Source organism: Takifugu rubripes, chromosome 2 (genome assembly GCF_901000725.2).
Source record: "Takifugu rubripes chromosome 2, fTakRub1.2, whole genome shotgun sequence".
In the NCBI taxonomy this organism is placed as follows: domain Eukaryota; kingdom Metazoa; phylum Chordata; class Actinopteri; order Tetraodontiformes; family Tetraodontidae; genus Takifugu; species Takifugu rubripes.
In genome coordinates this window covers 4,047,533-4,070,834 of record NC_042286.1, presented here as the reverse complement: position 1 = coordinate 4,070,834, position 23,302 = coordinate 4,047,533, and the positions used below count along the sequence as shown (strand labels likewise).

The window sequence follows — 23,302 nt, the reverse complement described above, 5'->3', positions numbered from 1 at the left end:
AAAGAAAGTCCAGGGGGAGGATTGTGTTTGAATAATGAGTTTGTTCACGGGGGAAGGGACGGGAACAGAAGAGGTTTTGTTTATTGGGCAGTGTGCTCCTCTCGATATCCTCATCTCATCTAGACTGACCAACAAACCCGTATTTAGCCTGAGTGCTTGTGAGCATGTGGAGATGGTTTGATCTTGTGCAATCTTGTTAAGTGGGGTTTTATTAATGATGTCAATTGCAGCTGTTGGACTGGCACCTCCACCTGGACAAATCCCTGCCTGGTCCTTTGGGTGTCATTGGAGCCTGGCTTCATAGGGGAGAGATGGCTCTGAGGGAGGACTTTCCAATTCAACAAGTTCCTGAGGAGACCGCCAATGTTCTACACAGAAAACTAGAGCAGCATAAGGTAACATAACACATTTTTGAACCTCAAGGTTTTTAGATATATGTTTTTGCAACAGAAGGCATGGAGCTTAGGATAAATGTGCATAATTATGTGTGATGATACTTTACAGGAGGTGTTACGAAACTTAGAATCACACAAGCAAACCTTCCAGCAGATTCACAAAGACAGATCAGTGAATGGGGTACCTGTCCCATCTGAGCAACTCCAAGATATGGCTGAACGGTAAGACCTCATTCTCTGAATATATGATAATATTATATACTATATACATTGTATGTATGTATAATAATATATTTAATTATATTATTTGTGTGTGTTCTCTAAAAATCTTTATGTCTTTATGCTTTATGCCCATGATTAATATACAGGTTCAATTTCGTGTCAACATCGTCACATTCCCACTTGATAAAACTTGAATTCTGGGAAATGAAGTACCGACTGATGGCATTTCTGCTGTTAGCTGAGGCAAAGCTTAAGTCCTGGATCATTAAATATGGTAGAAGAGATTCTGTTGAGCTATTGCTCCAATCATATCTCGTAAGTAATATAGAATTAACGTTTTCATATTAGCTCATCCATCCTTTCCAACAAAGTACAGTTGATTGATTTAATGCTTTGTTCTTTTTCCAGACTTTTGTAGAAGGCCACAGGTTCTTTGAACAGTATGAAATGATCTTTGCGGCTCTAAAACAAGTTGCAGATGTTTATGTCAAGTCTGACAGCTCAAGTAAGAACCTTTGCATTAATTTATTGGTTTATGTATTAACTTTGTTTGTTCTTAAAGTTTTCTTGCCAATTAATAAAATTATTATTATCAATATCATGTTACAGGGTCTAAAACCTGTAACAGGGGTAAGTCCAAAACCTACCCTGGCAATCTTAAAAACCCTTCTGCCTGTCTCCCAATCTGACCAGCACTTCTTCTTTTCGATCATACCAATAACTTCCAGAACCTGAAAATAATCTCTTACCATGCATGAGGTTGTGCCAATAATTGCATCAGCTAGAATGCTAACCTGACCTAATGACCTGTAGCACTGACCGAATGAAACTCTGATCAGTAAATATAGTAAAAGATCAAATGAATTATAGCAAAAGATAAAATGAATGTATTTGGATTTGCGCATTTTCTTTCAGTTGATGAAGCTGAGGGGGTTAGTAAGTTTCTCAGTGATGCCACAGCCCAGTGGAAAAACCTGTCTTTGGAGGTCCGAAGTGTTCGCAGCATGCTGGAAGAGGTGATCTGTAACTGGGAGAAACACAGCAGCACAGTAGCAGCTTTGCAGGCCTGGCTAGAGGACGCTGAACAGATGCTTAATCAATCAGAAAACGCCAAACGTGTAAGTACAAGTAGTGTTAATTTGATCAGAACGTTGCAGAGTGCCGCCGCACTAAATTGTTGGGCTTTTATTTTTCCTATTTTCAGGACTTCTTCCGAAACCTTCCTCACTGGGTTCAGCAGCACATGGACATGAACGATGCTGGAAACTTTCTCATTGAGACCTGTGATGAAACGGTCTCTCGTGATCTGAAGCAGCAGCTTCTTCTTCTAAATGGGAGATGGAGAGAGCTGTTTGTTAAAGTCAAACATGTAAATATATCATTCAAACAAAGAATATTACATCTAACATGTATATGCATTTGTTTGTATTCATTGGTGCAAGGACAACGGGATTTCTTTATTTTCTTTCCATCATTTTTAGTATGCAAGAGCAGATGAGGTAGATAAATTGAGGCAAGACTACCAGGATGGGATTAATACCCTGAAAATTTTCATGGATGCAACAAATGAGAAGATGACTGCTCCAGTGCAATTATCTTTCCTAATTATCAGAGCCTTTGTCCAAGATGTCGAGGTAAACAGCCAGCATGCTCATCCATTTCAGAATTGTCTGTCTGAAAAACTGCATAACTTTCTCCACTTATAATTAGGAAATCAAGCACAAAGTCCCAGCGATGGAAGCTGCTTGTAAGGCGGCGAGCCGCACTGCTCAGCTGTTGACAAAAGACACTCCACAGGACGAGGTTTCACAGATGATGGCTGTGATGGCATCGATCAAAGAGCAGCTGAGCAAGGTGTCCAAACAAACAAATATGCTAGATTTTATTTTAGATATCTAGTATATCATGACTAAGATATATTTAAGAGCTTGAGCTTATTGACAATCACCTGTCACTTAACAAGTATTCTCTCTTCTGGTCAGGTAAGAGAGAGGTGTTTACCTCTGCTACGAGACTCTGTGTCTCTGTTGCCTCCTCTGGAAGAAATGGAAAGAAACATTACAGGCTTTTACCAAGCTCTGGAAAAAGCTAGTTATATCACTGGCACTACAGACTCTGAAGGACCAGTGGACTTTAAACAGAGATGCCAGGTAACCATTTAAATTTTTACTAAGCACTGTGTTTTAATTTGTTTGTTTTGTTTAATGATGTTTTAAAACCTTTGATATTATTGGATACTCCAGGAGCTGGCAACTTTCACACATAGCTGCAAGAAATGTTTGGCTGTGATAGAGAAGAACCACCAAACTATTCAGAAAATAGTACACAGCAATAAAACCCTTCAGCACATGGACATGAGCCTTTTACAGAAAAGAGTCGCAGACCTGCAAGTCTCCTCACAGGTAGTGTAATGTGCATTAACACTTTTCAGTTTATTAAAAAGCTTTTTTTAAGTGAGGGAAAATGGTTGTCTTTTTGTTTAGACAATGATTAGGGAATCTACAGAGTGGCGAAAGCACATGGAGGCCAACAGCAGCCTGATGAAGAGGTTTGATGAATCAAGAGTGGAGCTGGAAAAGAGTCTTAAACTGGCACAGAACTGTCTATCAGAAAGAGGCAACCCAGAGGAACTGCTCAAGAAACACACGGTAGGAAATATAATCTCTATAAATGAATTAAGTGATGGCGGTGAATACAATACAACCCTTTTTTGCAACCGGTTTGATTTTACAGGAGTTCTTTGGTCAGCTGGACCAGCGCGTCTTGAATACATTTCTCAAGGCTTGTGATGAGCTCACAGATATTTTGCCAGAGCCAGAGCAGCAGGCACTACAGGAAACAGTCAGGAAGCTGCACAAGCACTGGAAGGTGGTTATCATTTAACAGATATAATGTTTCAGCTCATTTTAATATGTTTTGCATGTGACATAATCTTGATGTTATCACGTACCATTTGTGTCAAATGACAACTTTTTTTATTTGCCATTTATCAGGATATCCAGACGGATTCCCCCTTTCACCTACTGCGCCTTAAAGTAGAGGTAGAGAAGGGCAAGTTGATGGTGTTGCTGCAGGACTGCCAGGCGGAGTTGACCAGGGAGAACCGTCACTTACCTAGCACGGGCAGTGAGAGACTTATCAAAGAGCACAGGGTACGCATAGACTGACGGCTGCATTTACTGCTTGCACAATTTAATTAAAAGTATTTTAATAATAAACATTGGCCATCCCTGGTTGCATTAGGCCTTTTTTAAGGAAAAGGGACCCCAGGCAATATTTGAGAAAAGACTACAGCTGATGGACGAACTTTGTCAAAAGCTGCCTGAAGGTGATGCAGCCCAGCAGACTCTGGAGACGGCAAGGAAGGATTTCTCTGAACTTCAGGAGGAAATTGAAAGCACCAATCAAAAACTAATGCAGCACCCAGACAAATGGAAGGAGTATAATGCAAGGTGCAGCCCTTTTTCTTGGTACTTTCTTTGAATTGCACACACTGAATAGTTTCTGTGATTAGAAAGTTGTTTCAATGGCTGATAAGATTACCTATTACTCCTCTAATACTCCTCTAATCATTTAATGCTCCTATAATACAAACTTTCCCTATCTGTTCTGCAATAGATATGCTGAATTCTCCTGCTGGCTCATATCCAAAGAAAGTCAGTTGAGGCTGCTGCGAAATCGCGCCAATGACCCTAGAAAATATGGCCAAGTGAAGACTGCCATCACAGTTAGTTAATTAATAACCTACAGTCCAACTAACCACTGATAATCTCTGTCACATTCATTTTAATCTGTGATTTAAAATGTGTTACAACTGAGCAGCTCAAACTGCTAAATTATTACATCTCACAGGCTGGTGCCTGTGAACACGGCATGAGGGAGTTCACATTCTTTGGGTGTGTGCAGGAGCTGAGAAATGATGCAGAGCTCCAGGAGGGAACTCTTGGATGGCTGAAAGCACGTATGGCTGTTCTTATTGAGATTTCTGCCGAGAGTGACGGCCAAAGGCAAGGAAGTGCACTGGGCAAGCTCTCTGCTGATTTTAAGGGGCTTCTTGCATCTTTGTCTGAGGTAGATAAACTTTAGAGATGTTATTCTGGTGCCAGGGCCAAAACAGATATCACAGCCAACCCTCTGTTTGGTTATCCAGGCTGAAAAGATGATGCTAGCCGTGGAAGACTGTGTGCAGTTCAAGGAAGAAGTAAAAACTACATTGGATGACTTGATACAGGGACAGAAAGAAGTGCAGGATGAATTTGTCAAAATACTGGATTCTCCAACAGTCAGAGATGCCCAGCAGCTACTTCTGATTTACCAGGTACCATAGAGGGTTTCTAAATTTGGTGTGTTAGAAATATTCGATTAAGGTTCATTATTGGTTAGTTGGTTGATTAGGTTGTCAGCCTGTAATGCTCCATTTTTCATAGCAACTGTCAAAACGGCTGAAGCTGAAGAGGAAAGATGTTCAGCAGCTAATCACCAGAGGCCAACAGCTTCAGGCTGAGGAAGGACTGGGAGAGACATTACAACAGGACCTGCAGTGTTTAGATAACACAATTAGCAAAATGGAACAGAACATGGATTCACAGGAGCAAAGTCTAGAGGTGGGCAATGAAATGAAAGTCTGTTGGGTTATGTATTTGACAAGCAATATTTAAAGATATTTGGGCTAACTGCAATCAGTTGAGTTTTAATATTCATTATGAAGGACCTTTTTTTTTTTTACCTTAATGACGATGTGGCTTAATCCCCAGGTTACACTGGCGGCGTGGCAGGAGTTTGACAGCCAGCAGGAGGCAGTGCACGAGTTCGTGAATAAGACACAGTCAACAATAGATAGAGATCTAAGTTTCAGTAGTCCAGAGAGCCTGGCCGTTGAACTTGACCAGACCCGAGTATGTAAAACTACACCTGTATTTATTTTCTGTGGCTTCAGCTTGCCTACTGAAAGTAGTTAGCTATCAACATGGAGAGTGCTACCAGTGTTATTTCTTTCCTAAATAGGTTTTATTAAAGCAGTGTGAAGCAGAAGTGTCACACATGAACACTTTGCTGAAGAGAGCAACAGAGATCCAGCTTGGTCCAAAGAACAAGAGTCTTCTTTTACAACAAGCTCGATCGCTGAGTGAGCAGGTAGACAAAGTGGAAGCTGGGCTCAATAAAGAGTAAGTTTCAGAGTTTTAGCTTGCACTATTGTATAAATCTAATATGCTGTTGTGCCACATATGTGTCGTTTGACACAAAATATGAGCAGTATCATGTTTGTACTTTTGAAAGACATTTGTAAGGATGTAGTGTAATATGTTAACACAATCTAGGCAAATCAAGCTTCAATGGTGGTGAATCTGGTCCTTGAGGTTCGGATTCATGCTTTCGATCCTACGCTTTCACCTGGTAGGACATAAATCCTGGCTCGACTCAGCCTCAAGGACTGGATTTGCCCTTCCCTGATAGTGAATGTAACTTTTTAAATGTTCCTTTAACCTTTGGTCCAACCCTATTATATTATTTCTTTATTTGTTTCAGCATCAAAACTTTGGAAGAAATAAAGGATCACTGGGATAATTTTGCAGGAGCATTTGAAACATTTTCTTTATGGATATCTGAAAAGGAAAAGCAGCTGGATGGGCTGCAATCTTCTACCCTGCCTCTCGAGCAACAGATCAACACAGTAAAGGTGCCGTGTGTGTGTTGCAGTACTACAATATACTGTAGAATACTGTTATAATAGTTAAAGTAAATGACAGCTAATGTGCATTGTGAAGCACTGCTAAGGCCACTGCCAACATTAATATTGCTCCCTAATGCTTTGTATTTCATTCTGCAGATTGTTGATACAGAAATTCAGGAGCGAGCTGAGGTTCTTTCTCAGCTGGAGACACGTTCTCAAGCACTAGCCCAGTTTATGTCTTCAGGAGAGGCAGCTCACATTAAGGCACGCCTGACTCAAATTGGCAGGTATTGGGAGGAGTTGAAAGAAAGCCACCAGCAGCTTGATGGACAGCTGGAAGAACGCTCCTCTCACCAGCAAAAGTTCAAAATTAGCCTTTTGGAGGTAAATAAACTTACTTCACAATGAGGAATTCTTTTGCAGGACATTTTGCATATAATTTATTTTTGAACTAAGCAAATTTGTAATTCGCTATTTGTTTTAACATTTATTCTCCACCAGGTGCAAGAAACTCTCAGAGACATTGACACAAATCTAGAGCATCCTGTTAAATCCTCCACCTCCTCTGCAGAGACCTATAAAGGTCTTCAAAACCACATGGTGACTTTAGTCATTCTACTTTTATTTTTTAATTTAAAAAAATCAATACAGTGCTGACATTAATTATTAGTCATAATAGTTTTAAGATTACTGTGTCTTGTTTTTGTCCAGGATGTCTTTCAGAATCTAGAAAAGCTGAAGGGAAATTTGCTGTCCCTGTCTGCCAGCGCCCGAAGACTTTGTGACAAAGAGCAAGCAGAAAAGACTTTGGCAGAGCTTAATACCAGCTATGAGCAAAGCATGGAGCGGGCAAAGGTGAAACAGAGCGCTTTGGAAAACCTGTTTTCACTTTGGCAAAAGTGAGTACAATTAAATATTAACGCAAAGTCTGGTTGTCAATTTTTCCTGCTGTACAATTACTTTGAGGACATCAAATCTGTGGTCTTTGAAACATCAGTGTTTGTGTTTCAGATATGAAAAACTGAGAACAAACTTCATCTCATTCCTGGAGAGAAGCGAATCTGCATCCAAACAAGAGAGCAACTGTCTGTCAGCGGATAAATCTAAGCTCCGCACAGAAATACATGATTTACAGGTGACACACATAGAAATATCACTTTGTTTCCCAGATCAACTGCCTCATAGGGGATAATTTTACTATGATAAATAGTACAAATGTAAATGTTACTTAAACCACAGTAATATTATAGTCCAAGATTTATTTTCTTCTCGCAGGCCTTACATTCTGAAATTCAGTCTTTCCAGCTTGTTCATCCTGAGCTTGCCACTTTAGTCAATTCATTGTGTCCAACTGCATCTGAAGAAAGAGTTCAGCAGTTGAAAGATGACCTTGGGACTCTGCAGAAGAGATTACATTTTCAGAATGAAGTCATCCCTGAAAGGTAAGACAATGTTAAGGAATCCCCTGTAATGATTCGAATACCTTTCGTTAGAGGGTGTTAAAGTATAGACCTGCTAAAAATCAGAAAGGTTGGATAAAAATTTTAGATGCTATGTTTTAAAGCTATTCACTAACAGAGTGATTAATATAAATCACATACATAAATCGGTATTCATAGTGTGTGACCCAAGACAGGTTTGTCTCATTATCGTGTATTATTATTTTGTCGCCCAGAATCAAAGAACTACAAAACCACCTCTCGCTGGTGGAACAGTTTGATCAAACCCTCCTCAAGTTTTCCCATTGGTGTGACAGCATACTTTCCAGTCTGAATTCACCATCGCAAGTCAGCATCAGCGACCTTCAATTGACCTTCTCACAAGTGAAGGTAGAAACCAAAGGGGATTAGTGTATTAATGTTTGCTAGTTACTTCATTTATTACAGCAAAAACCAATCAAATACTTAAATTGTATTTGACAGGAGACCCAGGTGGCCTTACAGAAGCAGTTTGGGGCAAGACAAACTCTGGAGCAGCAAACTGAGAAGCTCTGTCAGCTCTGTGAGCCAAGTGATGCACAGCTCCTTAATAAGAAAGTAGACAGCTGTCTCCAGCCTTACGTAGAGGCCCAACACATAACTGAGCAGCAGTTAGAGTGCCTTGAAAGACTTGAAGCTTTTCTCCACACCCACAGTGTGGCAGCAGGGGTGTTGCGGGGTTTGAAGCAAACCGTGGAGAGTGCCGGAAGCTGGGACCGTGGAAAAGTAGAAGAACTCCAACAGGAGCTGGCCACTATTGTCCCAGACATTAGCCACCTTGAGACTCTCGCTGTTAATCTGGATAGCAGCCTCTGCAAAAGCCATCTTCATATAGGCGTCGATGATGGTTCTCGCAAATCGTGCCGCATGTTGGCTGATACCCTCAGTGCCGAGCTAGATGCAGTAAAGACCTTACTTGGTACAAAGCAAAGCGAAGCAGAAGCCCTGGGGGCTCTGTGGACCTCATTTAGACAGAGGAAAGAGCAACTACTTAAAGCTGTGGAGGACATTGAAGAAAAGGCAGACCAACAGAGACTGAAAGAGCCTACCATGCATGCACTGCAGCAAAGGTACAGGGAAATGTATTTCCATCAATATTATATTCATCAGTGTGTCTGCAATCATTTCTTGCATTTGCAAAAAAGGAGTTAAGGAAAAGTTGGTATTGTTCAACTGTTTGTCAGGATAAAGTTCTTTAATCAGATGGAGGATGAGCTACAGTCTCACCAACACGAGGAGCAGTGGCTGAGGGACAAGGGCCATCAGCTGGCCCAGAAAGATGCAGAGTTGGCTGGTGAGGTACTGAGGGAGCTCAGTCTGCTGGAGACCACCTGGGAGGAAACCAAAAGGCTCATCACAGAGAGGTACTGAGGGAATAAAGGATATTCATGCAATGCATCAGAAAATATTGTTGGTTAAACATGTGCATGGATGCAAGGAATTCATTATATATTACACAATTTGTCTTGTTTTAACAGACAAGAGCAGTGCAACACCCTTGCTGACCTTTTAAGAGAATACCAAATCCTGAGAACATCCATTATCAGCATATCTGAGGGTGCTGGACATCTCAGTGACATTAGCTCTGTCCTGAAAGACCAGGAGGGAACCAGGAGGTCACTAGCAAAGGTCAAATCAAATTATGTCATCTTTCATGCTTTACGCCACCTTTCTGTAATAACAGTCCTCATCGCTGTTTAGCATTGCTTTAAACCTGGTCATGAGAAGATTGTGAATGTTTGTTGTCTGTGTGGTGCCCTCTTTGTTACAGCATGAAGCAGTGAAGATAGAAATGGCCAGCAAACAACATGAACTGGATGTGTTTTCCAGTAGAGGAAAACAGCTGTTGTCTGAGCTCCTGAAGATCCCTGATTGTGATATTCACATCATCAAAAAGGATATGGATACACTTGTGGATCAGTGGCTGGATGTAAGTTTAACTTCAGGAGTTGTTATGGTTGTATTGCGTTATTTCTAGAAGTCCCCTTAAAAACTGAGGTTTGCTCTACATGTCAGGTGTCTGAGAGGATCGATGAGAATATTGACCAACTGAACCAGAGTCTGGTGCTGTGGGATGATGTGCATAAAATCAGTGATGACATTGAGAGTTGGGCAAACAATGGCTTGATTGAATTAAATGAGGCCCTGAACAATCTCAATGACACTCAGAAGGTTTCAGAACGACTATCTGTTTTAAAGGTAAGATCACTGCCACAGTAAGAATAGTAATAGCTAAAAGGAAAATAAAAATAAAATCACATCACATCACATCACACATGCAGGTGGAAATGAGTGAGAAGGAGCAAAAACTTGAAACCCTACAGAGCAAAGTGTCAGAGGTGAAGAAATGTAGTCAAAGTCAGGAAACACCTGCTAAATTACAGGTAATCAAGTTGTTTGTTCTTCTGGCTTTAAATGCATTTTTATATTTATGTTTTATACTTCATAGTTTAATTCACCCTCAACAGATTCTTCAGAATGACCTTTGTAAAAAGATCAGCACAGTCCACAAGCTACATGATCAGGTCAAGGCAAACCTCACGGATTTCACTTTCCAAAGAAAACAACTGGAAGACTACATCACCCAAATGTCTGCATGGCTAAAAAGTATGGAGGATTCTCTTGTTTCTTCACCCACAGGATCAGATCCTGAGGACATCTGCAAAGTAAAGGTGCAGTCAGTTAACAATGCCTTCATTTACATCACATGCATTGGCAACATCTTTCAAATCATCTTTATTTTTTTGTGTTTCAAAGATAAAACTTTCTTAATACAGCATCTATAAGATATTTAAATAACTTTGCTTTGTAGGATCTCCAGAAAGAATTGCAAAATCAGCAAGGAAGTATTGACTCTACCAGGGAAGGTCTCAACACCCTGTGTCGAAAATATCCATCAGAGGAGCTGGCAAGTTTGGGTTCGGCTCTCACTGACCTCATCAAGACTTACGAGTTTGTAAACCAGCTGTCTGCCCGGACCCTGACGTCACTGCAAAACTGTCTTCAGCAGCAGTTCATTGGTGAGTTATTGTATGTAAAGGAACTTTGGACATTTTTTTTCATGTGCTTCTAATGTTGCCATTCTTTTTCCTTTATTTCCTTAGATCAAGTTCAGGAGTTTCATCGCTGGCTTAATGAACAGAAGGAAATTGTAAAAGAATGCTCGGACCGATCGGGGGACACTCAAATTGTGGAACGGAAACTACAGAAATTGAAGGTACACAGGAACAAAAGACATTGAAAGTTAAGTGGACACAAATAAAGTTAAAACTGACGAGTTCTGTGTTAGGGTGCCATGGATCGCGTGGAGGAGGGGGAGTTACGCCTTACTCAGGTCTGTGAGAATGGAGAGAAACTGTTACTCCATCTTCCTAAAGCCAGTGCCGGGCAGGTCCAGCAGCACCTGTCATCCATCCAGCAGGACTGGGACAGCTTTGTTAAGCAATGTGGACAGAACCAACAAATCCTGGACGACAGTGCCTCTCTCATGAAAGGGTGAATGTCACACAAAACGGCCCCCTAAAGGACCAGCCGCTGTATGAACTCTGCAATGTCAATTCTCTACAGATTTGAGGGTCGCCTTAAAAAGCTCAGATGGTGGGTGGAGAATGTGGAGAAGAGAATGACTACAGATCTGCTGGAAGCAAAACAGCATGGTCCTGAAAAAGCTGTGCTTGAACAAGTCGAGCAATATCAACAGGAAATTCTCAAAGAAAGGTTTGCAGAAATGTTAAAATCAAGACATTTTCCCAGCACTTAAAAAAAACAAAAAAAAAAACCTTGTGTCTTTGTCCACGTAGGGATTCGTTCGAGCGCCTATGCCAGGAGGGTCAAGCACTGAATGAAGGTGGCCGAGGTGATGGTAGCGAGACCAGAGTCTCAGCTCAGCTGCAGTCACAGCACCAGGCCTTGCTGAGGCGTGTGAGTCAGAGGGTGCACACCTGCCAGCTCACTCTACAGGAGCAACAGGCCTTTGAAGAGACACTGCAGACCACCTGGAACTGGCTTAATGGAGTTCAGGAACGCCTGGCATCGCTCAATAGCACCATTGGCAATAAAGAGACTTTGGAGAAAAGACTAGGGCTTGTACAGGTCAGTAAATGATGTGTTTTCTTGTCTTTTCTTGAAAAGGAATATTACATTTTGATATATTATTTTGTTTTATGTAGGATATTCTGCTAATGAAGGGGGAGGGGGAGGTGAAACTTAATATGACTGTAGGCAAAGGAGAACAGGTCCTAAAACACAAAGGACTGGAGGGACAGGAGATTATTAGCTCACAGCTACAGAGTCTCAAGGATGCTTGGGCTAATATGTTGATGACTTCCATGAGCTGCCACAGGTAAGAAGTGTCTTCTGCCCCATGGTAGTTCAAGGTTTATACAGTTCATAAAACCAACCTCTTACTTTCATTAAAAATATGATTTGCAGTCGGCTGGAGTGGACGGTGGCTCAGTGGAGCAGCTTTCAGGAAAGTAAAGCTCAAATACAACAGTGGATGGAATCAGTTGAGCAGGAGTTTGGAACAACTCTACCTCAGCAACCTGGACTTAAGGAGAAGTGTGCTTTGCTTGAGCGCTTTAGGGCGTTCCAGGTTGATGTCGACGCACATGCATCAGCACTGTCGCGTCTAACGGACAAAGCAGTGGAGATGTATGAAAAAACGGGAGACCAGTCCTTTGGACCAGATGCTCGAGCGGAGCTGAGTGCACATTTTGCTGATATCTCAGCTGTTGTGAAGGTAATGGATTACTAACCAGCAGCACTGGAAACTCTTTTTTACGCTTGATATGGCATGCAAATAATAACTGGAAGATTGACATCCTCATCGCCTGTAATTATTTCCTTATCCCATCTTATGAAGGCTAAGGTGCAGTCCATGCAAAATATTGTGTCTGAGCATGAGCAGTATCTCGATGCTCTGCGAGACTTTAATGACTGGCTGACTTCTGCAAAAGAGGAACTCCAGCGCTGGTCAGACTTGTCAGGAGACTCGGTTTCCATTAAGAGAAAGCTCTCCAAAGTGCAGGTGAGGAATTTCCCATCGCCCTTAAAATGTTGTTAATATTTATAACCCGAACTTAAATACACACTTATGCACTAAAAGATTCAGGACATTACGGCTCCATCTTGCCTTGATTGTTCCTTGTAACTTATTTTAACCTATCAAGTGTTTAGCAGGCCTTGATACTAGATACAGAAGATATGAGGAAATAACAACTGTGGCCATGATGACACCTTTTTCCATTTTCAGGAACTGCTTGACTCAAAGCAGCGAGGAAGAGAGAGACTGAACCGCGTTCAAAGATTTGGAGCAGTGGCAAGGGATCACACTGGGTCAGGGGGCTATGAGGCTATGGAGCGAGAGGAGGCGGCCCTCATGTCCTCGTGGGAACAGTGGGAACGTGGGGCCCTGCAGACTCGAGCCAGTTTAGAATCGACCCTTCTCCACATAACCAACTCTGAGCAAGAACTCAACAGGCGATCCACACAACTGGAGCAGGACCTGCAGGCCTTGAGTCAGCAGCTACAAGACTGCCATGTGTGCTTGTCTCAAGCAGAGAATAAAAACAATGGAGAAGAAGCCGTTAAAGGCTGGCAGATAGCAAAGGTAGGTCGTGACTTTCAGTACCTTACAGTTAAGTCTCAGCATTTCTTTGATAGAAGCAGTGATAGCAGAGGAGGCCTCATTTTATATGATGGTGATGGCAGAGTGAAAGTAAATATATTTTAAGGCTGTTTTTTCCCCTCTTTGATATTTACCTCATAGGACACTTTGGATGAACTTGGCAAAGCTGAACCCATAACCGAAAATCTGAAGACTCAACTCAATGACCTGTGCCGATTTTCCAGAGACATGGGCGCTCAATCTGACAGAGTGTCAGCTGTCATTAAAGAGTACAACAGGTACGGATGCAGAATTTGGACTCCATCACATCAACAAACACACTCTATTACTGATAAATAAGTTAGATATAAAACTTACCTGGCACAGGAACTTTTTTCATTCCTTTCCTTTTTTTCCTAGCCTGAGTCTTCAGGCATCCAGAGAGTGCCAAAGCAAACAAAAACAGCTGGAACAAGGATTCCGCTCAGCCTTCAGAGAGTTCCAACAGTGGTTGGTGAATGCAAAGATTAACACAGCAAAGTGTTTCGACGTGCCACAAAACCTCAACGAGGCCTCTGCAAGTTTGCTAAAGATTCAGGTAGAGTGTATTAGAGAGTTAAATTACCTAGAACACTCATGAAAAATGTTTAAGAACATCATTTTAGCAGCAGGACCCTGACAAAACCTTATCTTAATGTTTAACGTTATCCTCTCTTTTCACCCTCTTAGGAATTTTTGAGTGATCGTGAGCAAGGGCAGTCAAAGTTGAACGCTGTCTTAGTTAGCGGTGAGCTCGTCTGTAATGTTACAGCTAAAGAGAAGGTGGAAGCCATTCAGGCTAAAATGAACACTGCCAAAGAGGACTGGAAAAACCTCATGACCAACCTGCACAACAGGGAAACTGGGCTACAAGTGAGGGCGTTGAATTCATCCCCAAAATTAGGGTTTAAAAAAGATCTGCTTTTGTTTGTCAAGGCCAAGTCCCAACAGAGTTCTCATATCACATTGTGCTTTTCAGAATCTGGTGTCTCAGATGGAAAATTTTGAGGCCTGTGCTGAGCCCCTTCAGGACTGCCTTAATGCTACAGAACAGGTGGTACAGGAGAGCAGCACAAGGCTTCATGACCTTACAGGCAAGAAAGAGGAGCTTCACAAGCTACAGGTACTTGTATTACCCATCTGCCCGCAGCACTGCTCATGCTCACAGCCCCTCATATTTAAGTGCCAGGTCCTGTTATTGCTTGAGTATCATTCCTGTCATTTGCAAAAATCCCTAAACTTGCCAAATGTCTGCCTATTTTCTATTTTACTGGCATCTTTCTCCTCTTTTTCAGCTGCTCTCTTAACTGTCGAGGTCAATAATTTATATAGATTTTTTTTTTAAAATAGCTTTTAGAATACATTTATAATTTTTAAAACTTAGGTCTTGGTTGCACGCCATGTCCATCAAAAGCTTCTCAGGCATCCCATCACTTTGCTTTTCTTTTCATGTTGCCATCTCTAACTCTACAACCTTTCTCTGAATTTTACTGTCCTTATTGTGCGTGTCAGCTTGCATGCCTCTTTGCTAACCTGCTTGTGCTCTTCCAGTCTGTGCTTGAGGAGTTAGCTTCTCTTGAAATTCAGCTGAACAAGCTGAGAGAGAAGGCCCAGCTGCTGTGGGATGAACATGCGGCCGGCAAGGGTTTTGTGCATCGTGTCGCACAGCTCTCTGCTCAGTACCTAGCTTTAACCAACTTGACCAAGGTACAGTAATGCCTTCAGATCTGCCTGTACACGGGGGCTTTTCTAGGGGAAAGTGCTTGAAAGCAGACAATGGATCGAGCACTACATAATTTTACAGATGATAACTAGGGAAGGTATCGAGTCACCATAAGATAACATTGATTTTCCAACCCTATACTTCTATTAGAATTGTATTTTAATATAATTTGCTAAACAGCAATGCTGTATGTGGAGTTTAAAGCAGCTATTTGCAGGGGATGAAGGAGATGAACTCCATTTCCATGCCATTAATGGCTGTTGGAATCTGGTTGTGATCATGGTTTCAATGATTGCTTTTACTGGTTTTGCAGGAGAAAGCATCACGGATTGACCGAATTGTCTCTGAGCACCAGCTTTTCTCCCAGGGATTGAAGGAGCTGCAGAATTGGGTGGCTGACACGAGCCACATGCTGCACACATACTGCGCACCCACCGCTGACAAAAATATTCTTGATAGCAGGATGATCAAGCTGGAGGTATAAAAAATCCCCTATATTCCACACAAGAATATAACATTCAAATTACTTTGTAAAAATGTGACAAGTCCACATATGTGAACACCACACCAGGCTTTATTGACTGCTCGTCAAGAGAAAGAGATTCAGCTTAAAATGCTGATTACCAGAGGTGAGTCAGTTCAGAGAAACACATCAGCAGAGGGAGTGCCTGTGGTCCAAAAGCAAATTCAGGACCTAAAGGATTCCTGGGATGCCCTGCTGTCTGTTTCAATCCACTGCAAAAGGTAACTAAGTACACATTTAAACAGTTGATATAAGTGTGTGTTACTTGTGTTTCTATACAAGTTGTTGCAAAATCTTTAAACCTACAAAATATAATGGTTCTATACACAACTTAAGCAATAAGTACTTTATACTATGTAACAAGGCGGTCTCCTAGCTACCTGGTACTATTTGGCTCAATGACTGTATCAACCGCAGTGATGTTATCTGACTTGTTTTTGCTCTTCTAAACAATAGTCAACTGGAGGGTTCCCTGTCCCAGTGGACCAGTTACCAGGAGGATGTACGCCAGTTTGTTGCATGGTTGGAGCATGTGGAGGAGAGCCTCAACCCAGCTGAAAAACATTGCCCTGAGATGAGAGACAAAACTGCTAATCTAAGCAAGGCCAAGGTACTTTTCATTCAGATTGCGTAATAGTGTGTTATACTGCATAGGCAGAATCCACATTTGCTAAAATAGGCTTGAATCATTTAGCTGCAGCTTGAAATAGTTTGCGGACTTGGTGAATTGTAGACTCCCTCTTTTTGATTTCAGTTGCTTTATGAGGAGGTTCTTAGTCATAATACTCTGCTGGACACCATTACTGCAAAGAGTGCCTGCATCTCTGAGAACTTTGTCACCCAACTGGAGCTGCAAGATCTGCAAGAGCGATATAATGCTGTGAAAGACAATGCCATGGTAACAAAAGAATAAAAGGAAAAAAAATGTTCACTGTATTTCAACTATAGAAGTAATAGGAAATGAATTTTCATAATTTCTGTCTTCAGAGAGCCGTAGGTAAAGCAGAAGAGCTGGTGAAAGCTCACCAGGAATATCAGCATGGACTCCATACATTTGAAGACTGGTTGGAAGAGGAACAAGAGAAGCTTGGCTGTTATACACAGCTAGAGGGTGAAGTTGAATTGCTTGAGGAGACTCTGCAAAAGCTGCAGGTATGAACACTTGAACTCCCTGCACTGTTACATAAAATGTAAACAAGTACTTTCCAATGAATACTGTGAAAACGATAAGCACCATCTCTGGAACTTCAGGAACTTCAGTGCCACTGTACAGAAGGCCAGGCTTTGCTCAACACACTGCTGGTCAGTAGAGAACTGGTCATTCCCTGGGGCCTACCACAGATTGAAGACCGAAGACTGGAGACTCTGCAACAGGAGTGGAGGTTGTATCAGGCCCAACTGGTCGACACCCGGGGTCAGCTTAACAGCAGTCTGGCCAAGCTCCGGCAGATAGAGCAGAAGTTTCAGTGTCTTGACAGCTGGCTTAAAGGCATGGAGACCAAAGCACAACTGCGTAACAACCGACAATCAGACCGTGCCACTAAAGACGCTCAACTTCAGTTAATAAAGGTCAGGGACTTTCACATAGAAGCTATTCAAACGTTAATGTCGAGCACCGTTTTAGGAATATGTAAATTTTGTCACAGTGATGTTATTAGAAGAGACAAATGTTGGTGTAAAAAAACAATTATTGGAACCATAATTATAATGAAAACAATAATTGAAATTGACTTTTTTTTTTTATTGTTCATGTATGAGCAGAGCTGGCAGGAGGAAGTGATGGTTTACCAAGAAGAGATGGAGGGCCTCAGTCTTTTGGCTCAACAGGTTATGGATGAGACTCATATTAGCAGCCAAATCAGTACCAGAGCCACCAAGATTACCGCCCGATACCATATTCTGCTTCTGCATCTGCTGGTAATATTTTAGCAACTGTACACTGCTAACACCAACACATTGTTATGAATGTTTCTATAATGTAGCTCTGTATAGTAAAATACATATGCATACAAACTTCATCTATCTTGTTAAGACCTATCAAATCCAGGCAGACTGAGAATCATACACATAATCATCCACTATAAAAGATAATAAAATATGAAAACTTATTTTAATGGTTAAAACTTTTAATAATGACCCTCAAAGCAGTGTAAAATGTTTGAAATTGTTAAAATTTGTATTTTCCTCTTTCCTTTTTTTCTTTATACTTTAGGAGACAATCAAACAGCTTCAGGAAGAGCTTTCATGCATTGACGAGGCACAGAGTGTTTTTACCATTTTCTCTGAGTGGCTCAACACAGTTCAGAAGAATTTTAACACTGTGGCTGTCCCCATTAATGCAGTGGAACGCCTTCCAATGGAGAAAAAGATGAAAAAACTAGAGGTACCCTTTCTAATAACCCAGTGAATTTCTGATTGCTTGGACATTTTTTTCATTCATTTTCTCCTTTACTATAGATACCAGTACATGCTTTTGATAAGTAAAGGCCCCCAACACTGCAATAAATTTAAATATATTTTGAATCTTTTAGGCTCTTCAGACAGACATGGAACAGGGTCACATTTACTTGAAAACAATGAAAGAGAAATCTGAGAAAGCCATGGCATTCTTGGAGGAGCCTGAAGCAGGGCAGCTGAGGGATGAGGTGGACACTTACTTCCTCCAATTACAAGAGCTAATGGACACTCTGCGTACAGAGCATAGCTCCCTCGAGAAGTGTATATCACTCTCTAAGGACTTTTTGGACAAATACAAGGCCCAGGCACAGTGGCTTATTGAGACCAAGAACTTTTTGCTATCCAGTGTGGAGCCTAAAGCTGAACTTTACCAGAAGAAAGCTCAGCTAGCAAAGTACAAGGTAACGTGTTCTAATCTACTTTTTCTTTCTATGTGAAATAGACGTGTGAATTTCAATATGCTCATGTATAATATTCTCCTCATTTCCTTTATGTACAGACAATCCAGCAGACAGTACAGTCCCATGAGTCAGCATTAAAATCTGTCTTTGAAAAAGGACAGGCTCTGCTGGACATAGTCCATGATACCACCATTAGTGACAATATAAAAAAGATGCAGGCTGATTACCAAGACATCTGCTTAGCTGCAAAGGTTTGAGCAGTATTAAATTGTTATTTTTGGTAATGTATGTGGGAAAGGAATGGTTAGATGATGCAAGCTCATAAATTCATATATTATTTCAGCCATGATGCTTTTTTTATTCAAACATTGGAAAATATCTCATGTCTGGACCACATTTGGCTAATATACAATGCATGTACATGTCTTGTGTGTTGGGTAACAGACCCAGGTCCAAAACTTTGTCGAGTGGGTGAAGGAACATGAGGATTACAACAGTGAACTGCAAGAGGTTGAAAAGTGGCTGTTACAGATGTCTGGCAGACTGGTCACCTCGGATTCTATGCAGACCAGCAACATGGAGATGGCCACTCAGCAACTTGCTCGACATAAGGTAACACAGCAACACAGTCAAATCACAGTTTAAACTGTAAATTTGCATTTTGTTGCATTATTGTATGAATTTTTGTAAAATGACACATTACATTTTATCTGGGTTTTTATTTAGGCATTGATGGAAGAGATAACCAGTTTTGAAGAGCGACTTATAAACTTAAAGCTAAAAGGAGATGATCTTGTAGCCAGTTGTACAGCTCAAGTTCAAGCCAGGATCAGCCACCAAGTGCAGTCTCACCAGCAAGGAACCAGAGACAGCTACTCAGCCATTTGCAGCACTGCCCAACGCGTGAGTTGATCAAGCTGAACCCAACACTTGCTTAGATATGACAAACATAATGTTCTCACTTTAAAAGTTTTTCCTCTCTTTGTTCAATAGGTCTACCAGAGCCTTGACCGGGAACTGCAGAAACATGTCAGCCATCAGGACACTCTCCAACAATGCGAAACTTGGCTTATCACTGTGCAGGAGGAGCTTCAGTCAAATGATCAGGGACCATCAGGTCTGCAGGAAGCACTGAAACAGGTGACATAGAATATCTTGTTCACACTTTGAATTAGTTATGCTTTCCATGACAACTTTCTTTTATTTTCATCCTCACAGGTGAAGCAGTACAGGGCCCTTCAGGAGCAAGCCAGCACGTACCTGGACTTGGTGTGCTCAGTGTGTGACTTATCCGATGATGCCGTGAGAGTTGCAGCTGCTCAGGTCCAACAAATAAAACTTACGGTCAGTCACATCCCTGCTTATTCTTAGCAAAAGCATAAAGCAAAATGATCTCAATACTTACCAGAATATGCATATTTGAGCCACAGATAGAGGAAAGGATGTCCAATGCCCAGGAGCTTTCTGAAGGTTGGAGGGAGATTAAAGAACAAAAGCAAGAGCTGACTAACTTCTTCCAAGATGTGGAACAGCAGCTGCTTAGCTTCTCAAGAAGGCCTGCAGAGTTGGAGACAAAAATAGCTCAAAACATGCTGTCACAAGTCAAGGTAGGGAACATTCTGTCTATGGATTGTCTATGGATAAGAATGCAGTTTATTTATTATGGTTGCCTGTTCATTATTCTAAGATTCGGGTCATGGTGTGTTGGGATTAAAAACATTTCCTCTGACTGTTGGGCAGTTTTTGAGATTATCAATTCTATTGTTTATGATGCAGGAATATAGCCATCAATTAGAGACTAAACAGAACATCCTGACCAAGATGAAAGAGACTGTCAGAAAACTGACCAGAGGCCAAGATTCTCCAGAACATGCTGAGATTGACCATCTGAGCCACTCTTGGTTGGAGCTCTGTCATCAAGCCAAGAAGCTGCAGATGCAGAGAGAAGAGGATCTGCAGAGGTCCAGTGAATACCATGACTGCATTGGTGCTGTGGAGGCACTCTTTGAGCAGGTGTCTAAGGAGTGGGACAGTCTAGCCAGGTTTGCTTCCGCATTCATTTGATGCTGTTTGCTCTGATTCCAATAATTTATTGACCATGTTTCATTAACTTTGACTTTGGCACAGGACTGATGCTGAAAGTTCATCTCAGCATCTGGAGGCTTTACGGAAGCTGGCAGCAAGTCTGGAAGACCAAAAAAGTACTCTCGAGGACCTGAAGGAGCAAAAACAGAAAGTTATTCAGTATTTGAACTTGGATGACAAGGAGCTGGTGAAAGAGCAGATCAGTCACTTTGAGCAACGATGGTCTCAAATGCAAAGTTTAATTGAGAGGAAAATCCAGGATTCTGTCATGACGTTTGAAGATATGGCCCAAATTGAGGCTCGTTTAAAAGAGGCGCGGGAATGGGCGGAGGAACAACAGCCTGCCCTGTCTGAGGCCATGAAAATGAGCCCTCCTCCAGAGCTGGCCCAGAGCTTCTTGTTTGACCATCTGAGCATCTGCAGTGAGTTGGAAGCCAAACAGCTCCTGCTGGCACAGGCCACTGCTGATGCTGATAGGGTGCTGGCACGGCTGGGCCTCAGTGAACGACAACATTTGCAACAGCTCATTACAGACACTCAAAATGAGGTGGAATCTCTGAGTGTGAAGGTTGCACAGCGCAGAAAACATCTCAGCAAGGCATTCACAGAGCGAACACAGTTCCTAATGGCTGTGGGCCAATCCATTTCCTGGGTCCAGCAAAATGAAAAGAAGGCCCAGGCAGAGGAGTATATTGCTCTGCTTCCTGAAGACCTGGCCAAGCAGGTCAGAACTTGCAGGAACATCCAGAGCAGCCTGAAAGCCTATCAGAGTGAGTTGACCTCTTTGTGGTCTCAGGGGAGGGACCTGATGAGGGATGCCAGTGAAGAGGAGAGGAATGAGATCCTCACAAAGTTGCAGGAGTTACAAAATATCTTTGACAAAACATTGCATAGATGTGGGCAGAAGCTTCAGGAGCTTGAAAAAGTCTTTGTGTCCAGAAAGTATTTTAAGAGCGATCTGGAAAAGATCTGTCTGTGGATAAAGCAAGCAGATATTGTTACATTCCCTGAAATCAATCTGATGGTTGGAGACCCTGAACTGGAAATGCAGCTCCTAAAATATCAACACATAGTTGAACAAGCGGTCGAATATGAAAATCTTCTTCTAATTGTGCAAAGAGCTGGACAAGAAATATTGCCTAGTTTAAATGAGGTAGACCACTGCTATTTGGATGAAAAGCTCAACAGTCTCCCCCTACAGTATAATAGCATATTAGCATTAGCCAAGGAAAAACAAGAAAAAATCCAGCAGGCCATTCTCACGAGAAACGAGTACACCTCTTTTATCGACGTCACTTATAAAGCACTGAAAGAACTCGAGGAACAGTTTAATACCCTCAGCATCCAACCAGGAGGATTACATACTGAAGAGGTTATCAGTTTGCAGAATGATTATAAAGCAATCCAGACAGACCTGAGTAACCTGGGTCTGGCAGTGAGTGAACTAAACCAGAAGAAAGAGGCCTTCCGTAGTACTGGTCAACCATGGTGCCCAGAGGAAATGACCCAGCTTGTGAGCTTGTACAATGGTTTAAAACGACTGATTGAACAGAAAGTGGAGCATCTCGATGAGACACTGGAGTCATTCGAGGACCACAAGGCGATGGCTTTGCAGATGGACTCCGAATTAAAGGCTACTAAAGAGCAGCTGGTAAAAGTTAATGCAGAAACACAGTCGGCCGAGGAGAGGCTGAAGAACTATCATGCTCTGGCAGGAAGTCTCCAGAGTGCTAATTCTCACTTATCGAGGCTAATGGAGCAGATGGACTCACTTGCACCCCGTGTGGACCAAGCAGCCCATGATGCCTCCAAAGAGCAAGTGGTTCTGTGGCAAGAGGAGCTGCGATCATTGCAGTCTGCTGTAGGTGAATTAATCGAAGAGTGTGAGATTAGGTTTGTCCAGAGTAAAGACTTTGAAACGGAGATGAAAAGGACATTAGACTGGCTCCATCAGGTCAGAGATGAACTGGGAAGTGGTGTGATTGTTGACGTGCGGGTGGAAAAGGTGCAGGAGGAGATCAGAAAACAGCAAATCATGCAAGAAGAAGTGCAGTCCCGTCTAAGAATAGTTGCGTCCCTCAGTAGCAGGGAAAAACAGAAGTATGTCAGTGTGAATGAACTTGTCCCAGAGCACGTGGATACAAGCCTCGAAGAGATGGCAAAACTACAGGCAGATGTTCAGAAAGCATTGAGCTCCAGACAGGTGAGCCATTACATTTTTACACAATACATTTATGCCAAGTAATAAGCTGTGTCTGTTTTAGTTTCTGTTGCAATTCTATTTCCCATTGTGTTCTATATTTGATTGTATTTTCCAGATAACCCTTGAAGATGCTCTGGTGTTATGCCAGAAGTATCATTTCAGGATGCAGTCTGCCTGTGAATGGCTAGAGGACGCTGTGTCCTTCCTGCAGCAGGCTAGCCTCGGCGTGGATGTGGAGAACTATGAGGAATGTCTCCGACAACAGCTGGACATTATGGCCACAGAGCAGGAGTTCCTCATCCATTTGGATGAGTTGCAGGCCCTGGTGCCTCACTTGGAGTCTATAGTTAATCCAGTAGCAAAAGAACAGCTTCACATCAGTGTGGAATCTGCAAGACAAAGAGGCGTAGAAGTTCGAGATCAGCTCCACTGTCACCAAGATGTCCTCCATAGGTAGTTAGGATAAAATGAGGGATGACAAATTGCTAATGAGGAAT

General features: G+C 42.0%; 1 protein-coding gene across 13 annotated transcripts in view; it reads left to right on the top strand.

Annotated features, from left to right (window-relative positions):
* Window positions 1–23,302, top strand: part of syne1b (spectrin repeat containing, nuclear envelope 1b) — a 63,972-nt gene that overhangs the window by 16,943 nt on the left and 23,727 nt on the right. For 9 of the 13 annotated variants that reach the window (XM_029829048.1, XM_029829040.1, XM_029829058.1 and 6 more), the window contains 67 exons: window positions 231–395; window positions 505–617; window positions 764–932; window positions 1,026–1,122; window positions 1,227–1,247; window positions 1,533–1,735; window positions 1,822–1,986; window positions 2,099–2,251; window positions 2,328–2,471; window positions 2,600–2,767; window positions 2,861–3,019; window positions 3,101–3,265; window positions 3,351–3,485; window positions 3,611–3,769; window positions 3,861–4,069; window positions 4,236–4,344; window positions 4,524–4,688; window positions 4,768–4,935; window positions 5,045–5,221; window positions 5,372–5,512; window positions 5,622–5,782; window positions 6,144–6,294; window positions 6,445–6,672; window positions 6,790–6,888; window positions 7,000–7,187; window positions 7,300–7,423; window positions 7,564–7,730; window positions 7,964–8,117; window positions 8,211–8,836; window positions 8,951–9,130; window positions 9,245–9,395; window positions 9,538–9,696; window positions 9,783–9,965; window positions 10,049–10,150; window positions 10,235–10,438; window positions 10,579–10,786; window positions 10,871–10,983; window positions 11,056–11,261; window positions 11,334–11,483; window positions 11,567–11,858; window positions 11,936–12,108; window positions 12,198–12,507; window positions 12,631–12,795; window positions 13,021–13,377; window positions 13,537–13,673; window positions 13,795–13,972; window positions 14,104–14,286; window positions 14,393–14,536; window positions 14,965–15,120; window positions 15,450–15,614; window positions 15,708–15,880; window positions 16,116–16,269; window positions 16,414–16,557; window positions 16,647–16,811; window positions 16,911–17,228; window positions 17,421–17,576; window positions 17,872–18,042; window positions 18,191–18,517; window positions 18,616–18,768; window positions 18,962–19,129; window positions 19,244–19,420; window positions 19,511–19,657; window positions 19,736–19,861; window positions 19,948–20,124; window positions 20,294–20,559; window positions 20,645–22,805; window positions 22,921–23,258. In XM_029829048.1, coding sequence (XP_029684908.1) covers window positions 231–395; window positions 505–617; window positions 764–932; window positions 1,026–1,122; window positions 1,227–1,247; window positions 1,533–1,735; window positions 1,822–1,986; window positions 2,099–2,251; window positions 2,328–2,471; window positions 2,600–2,767; window positions 2,861–3,019; window positions 3,101–3,265; window positions 3,351–3,485; window positions 3,611–3,769; window positions 3,861–4,069; window positions 4,236–4,344; window positions 4,524–4,688; window positions 4,768–4,935; window positions 5,045–5,221; window positions 5,372–5,512; window positions 5,622–5,782; window positions 6,144–6,294; window positions 6,445–6,672; window positions 6,790–6,888; window positions 7,000–7,187; window positions 7,300–7,423; window positions 7,564–7,730; window positions 7,964–8,117; window positions 8,211–8,836; window positions 8,951–9,130; window positions 9,245–9,395; window positions 9,538–9,696; window positions 9,783–9,965; window positions 10,049–10,150; window positions 10,235–10,438; window positions 10,579–10,786; window positions 10,871–10,983; window positions 11,056–11,261; window positions 11,334–11,483; window positions 11,567–11,858; window positions 11,936–12,108; window positions 12,198–12,507; window positions 12,631–12,795; window positions 13,021–13,377; window positions 13,537–13,673; window positions 13,795–13,972; window positions 14,104–14,286; window positions 14,393–14,536; window positions 14,965–15,120; window positions 15,450–15,614; window positions 15,708–15,880; window positions 16,116–16,269; window positions 16,414–16,557; window positions 16,647–16,811; window positions 16,911–17,228; window positions 17,421–17,576; window positions 17,872–18,042; window positions 18,191–18,517; window positions 18,616–18,768; window positions 18,962–19,129; window positions 19,244–19,420; window positions 19,511–19,657; window positions 19,736–19,861; window positions 19,948–20,124; window positions 20,294–20,559; window positions 20,645–22,805; window positions 22,921–23,258 — 14,120 coding nt within the window. The remainder of the gene's footprint in view (window positions 1–230; window positions 396–504; window positions 618–763; window positions 933–1,025; window positions 1,123–1,226; window positions 1,248–1,532; window positions 1,736–1,821; window positions 1,987–2,098; window positions 2,252–2,327; window positions 2,472–2,599; window positions 2,768–2,860; window positions 3,020–3,100; window positions 3,266–3,350; window positions 3,486–3,610; window positions 3,770–3,860; window positions 4,070–4,235; window positions 4,345–4,523; window positions 4,689–4,767; window positions 4,936–5,044; window positions 5,222–5,371; window positions 5,513–5,621; window positions 5,783–6,143; window positions 6,295–6,444; window positions 6,673–6,789; window positions 6,889–6,999; window positions 7,188–7,299; window positions 7,424–7,563; window positions 7,731–7,963; window positions 8,118–8,210; window positions 8,837–8,950; window positions 9,131–9,244; window positions 9,396–9,537; window positions 9,697–9,782; window positions 9,966–10,048; window positions 10,151–10,234; window positions 10,439–10,578; window positions 10,787–10,870; window positions 10,984–11,055; window positions 11,262–11,333; window positions 11,484–11,566; window positions 11,859–11,935; window positions 12,109–12,197; window positions 12,508–12,630; window positions 12,796–13,020; window positions 13,378–13,536; window positions 13,674–13,794; window positions 13,973–14,103; window positions 14,287–14,392; window positions 14,537–14,964; window positions 15,121–15,449; window positions 15,615–15,707; window positions 15,881–16,115; window positions 16,270–16,413; window positions 16,558–16,646; window positions 16,812–16,910; window positions 17,229–17,420; window positions 17,577–17,871; window positions 18,043–18,190; window positions 18,518–18,615; window positions 18,769–18,961; window positions 19,130–19,243; window positions 19,421–19,510; window positions 19,658–19,735; window positions 19,862–19,947; window positions 20,125–20,293; window positions 20,560–20,644; window positions 22,806–22,920; window positions 23,259–23,302) is intronic. The other 4 variants (XM_029829085.1, XM_029829044.1, XM_029829077.1 and 1 more) reach the window with 2 other exon arrangements.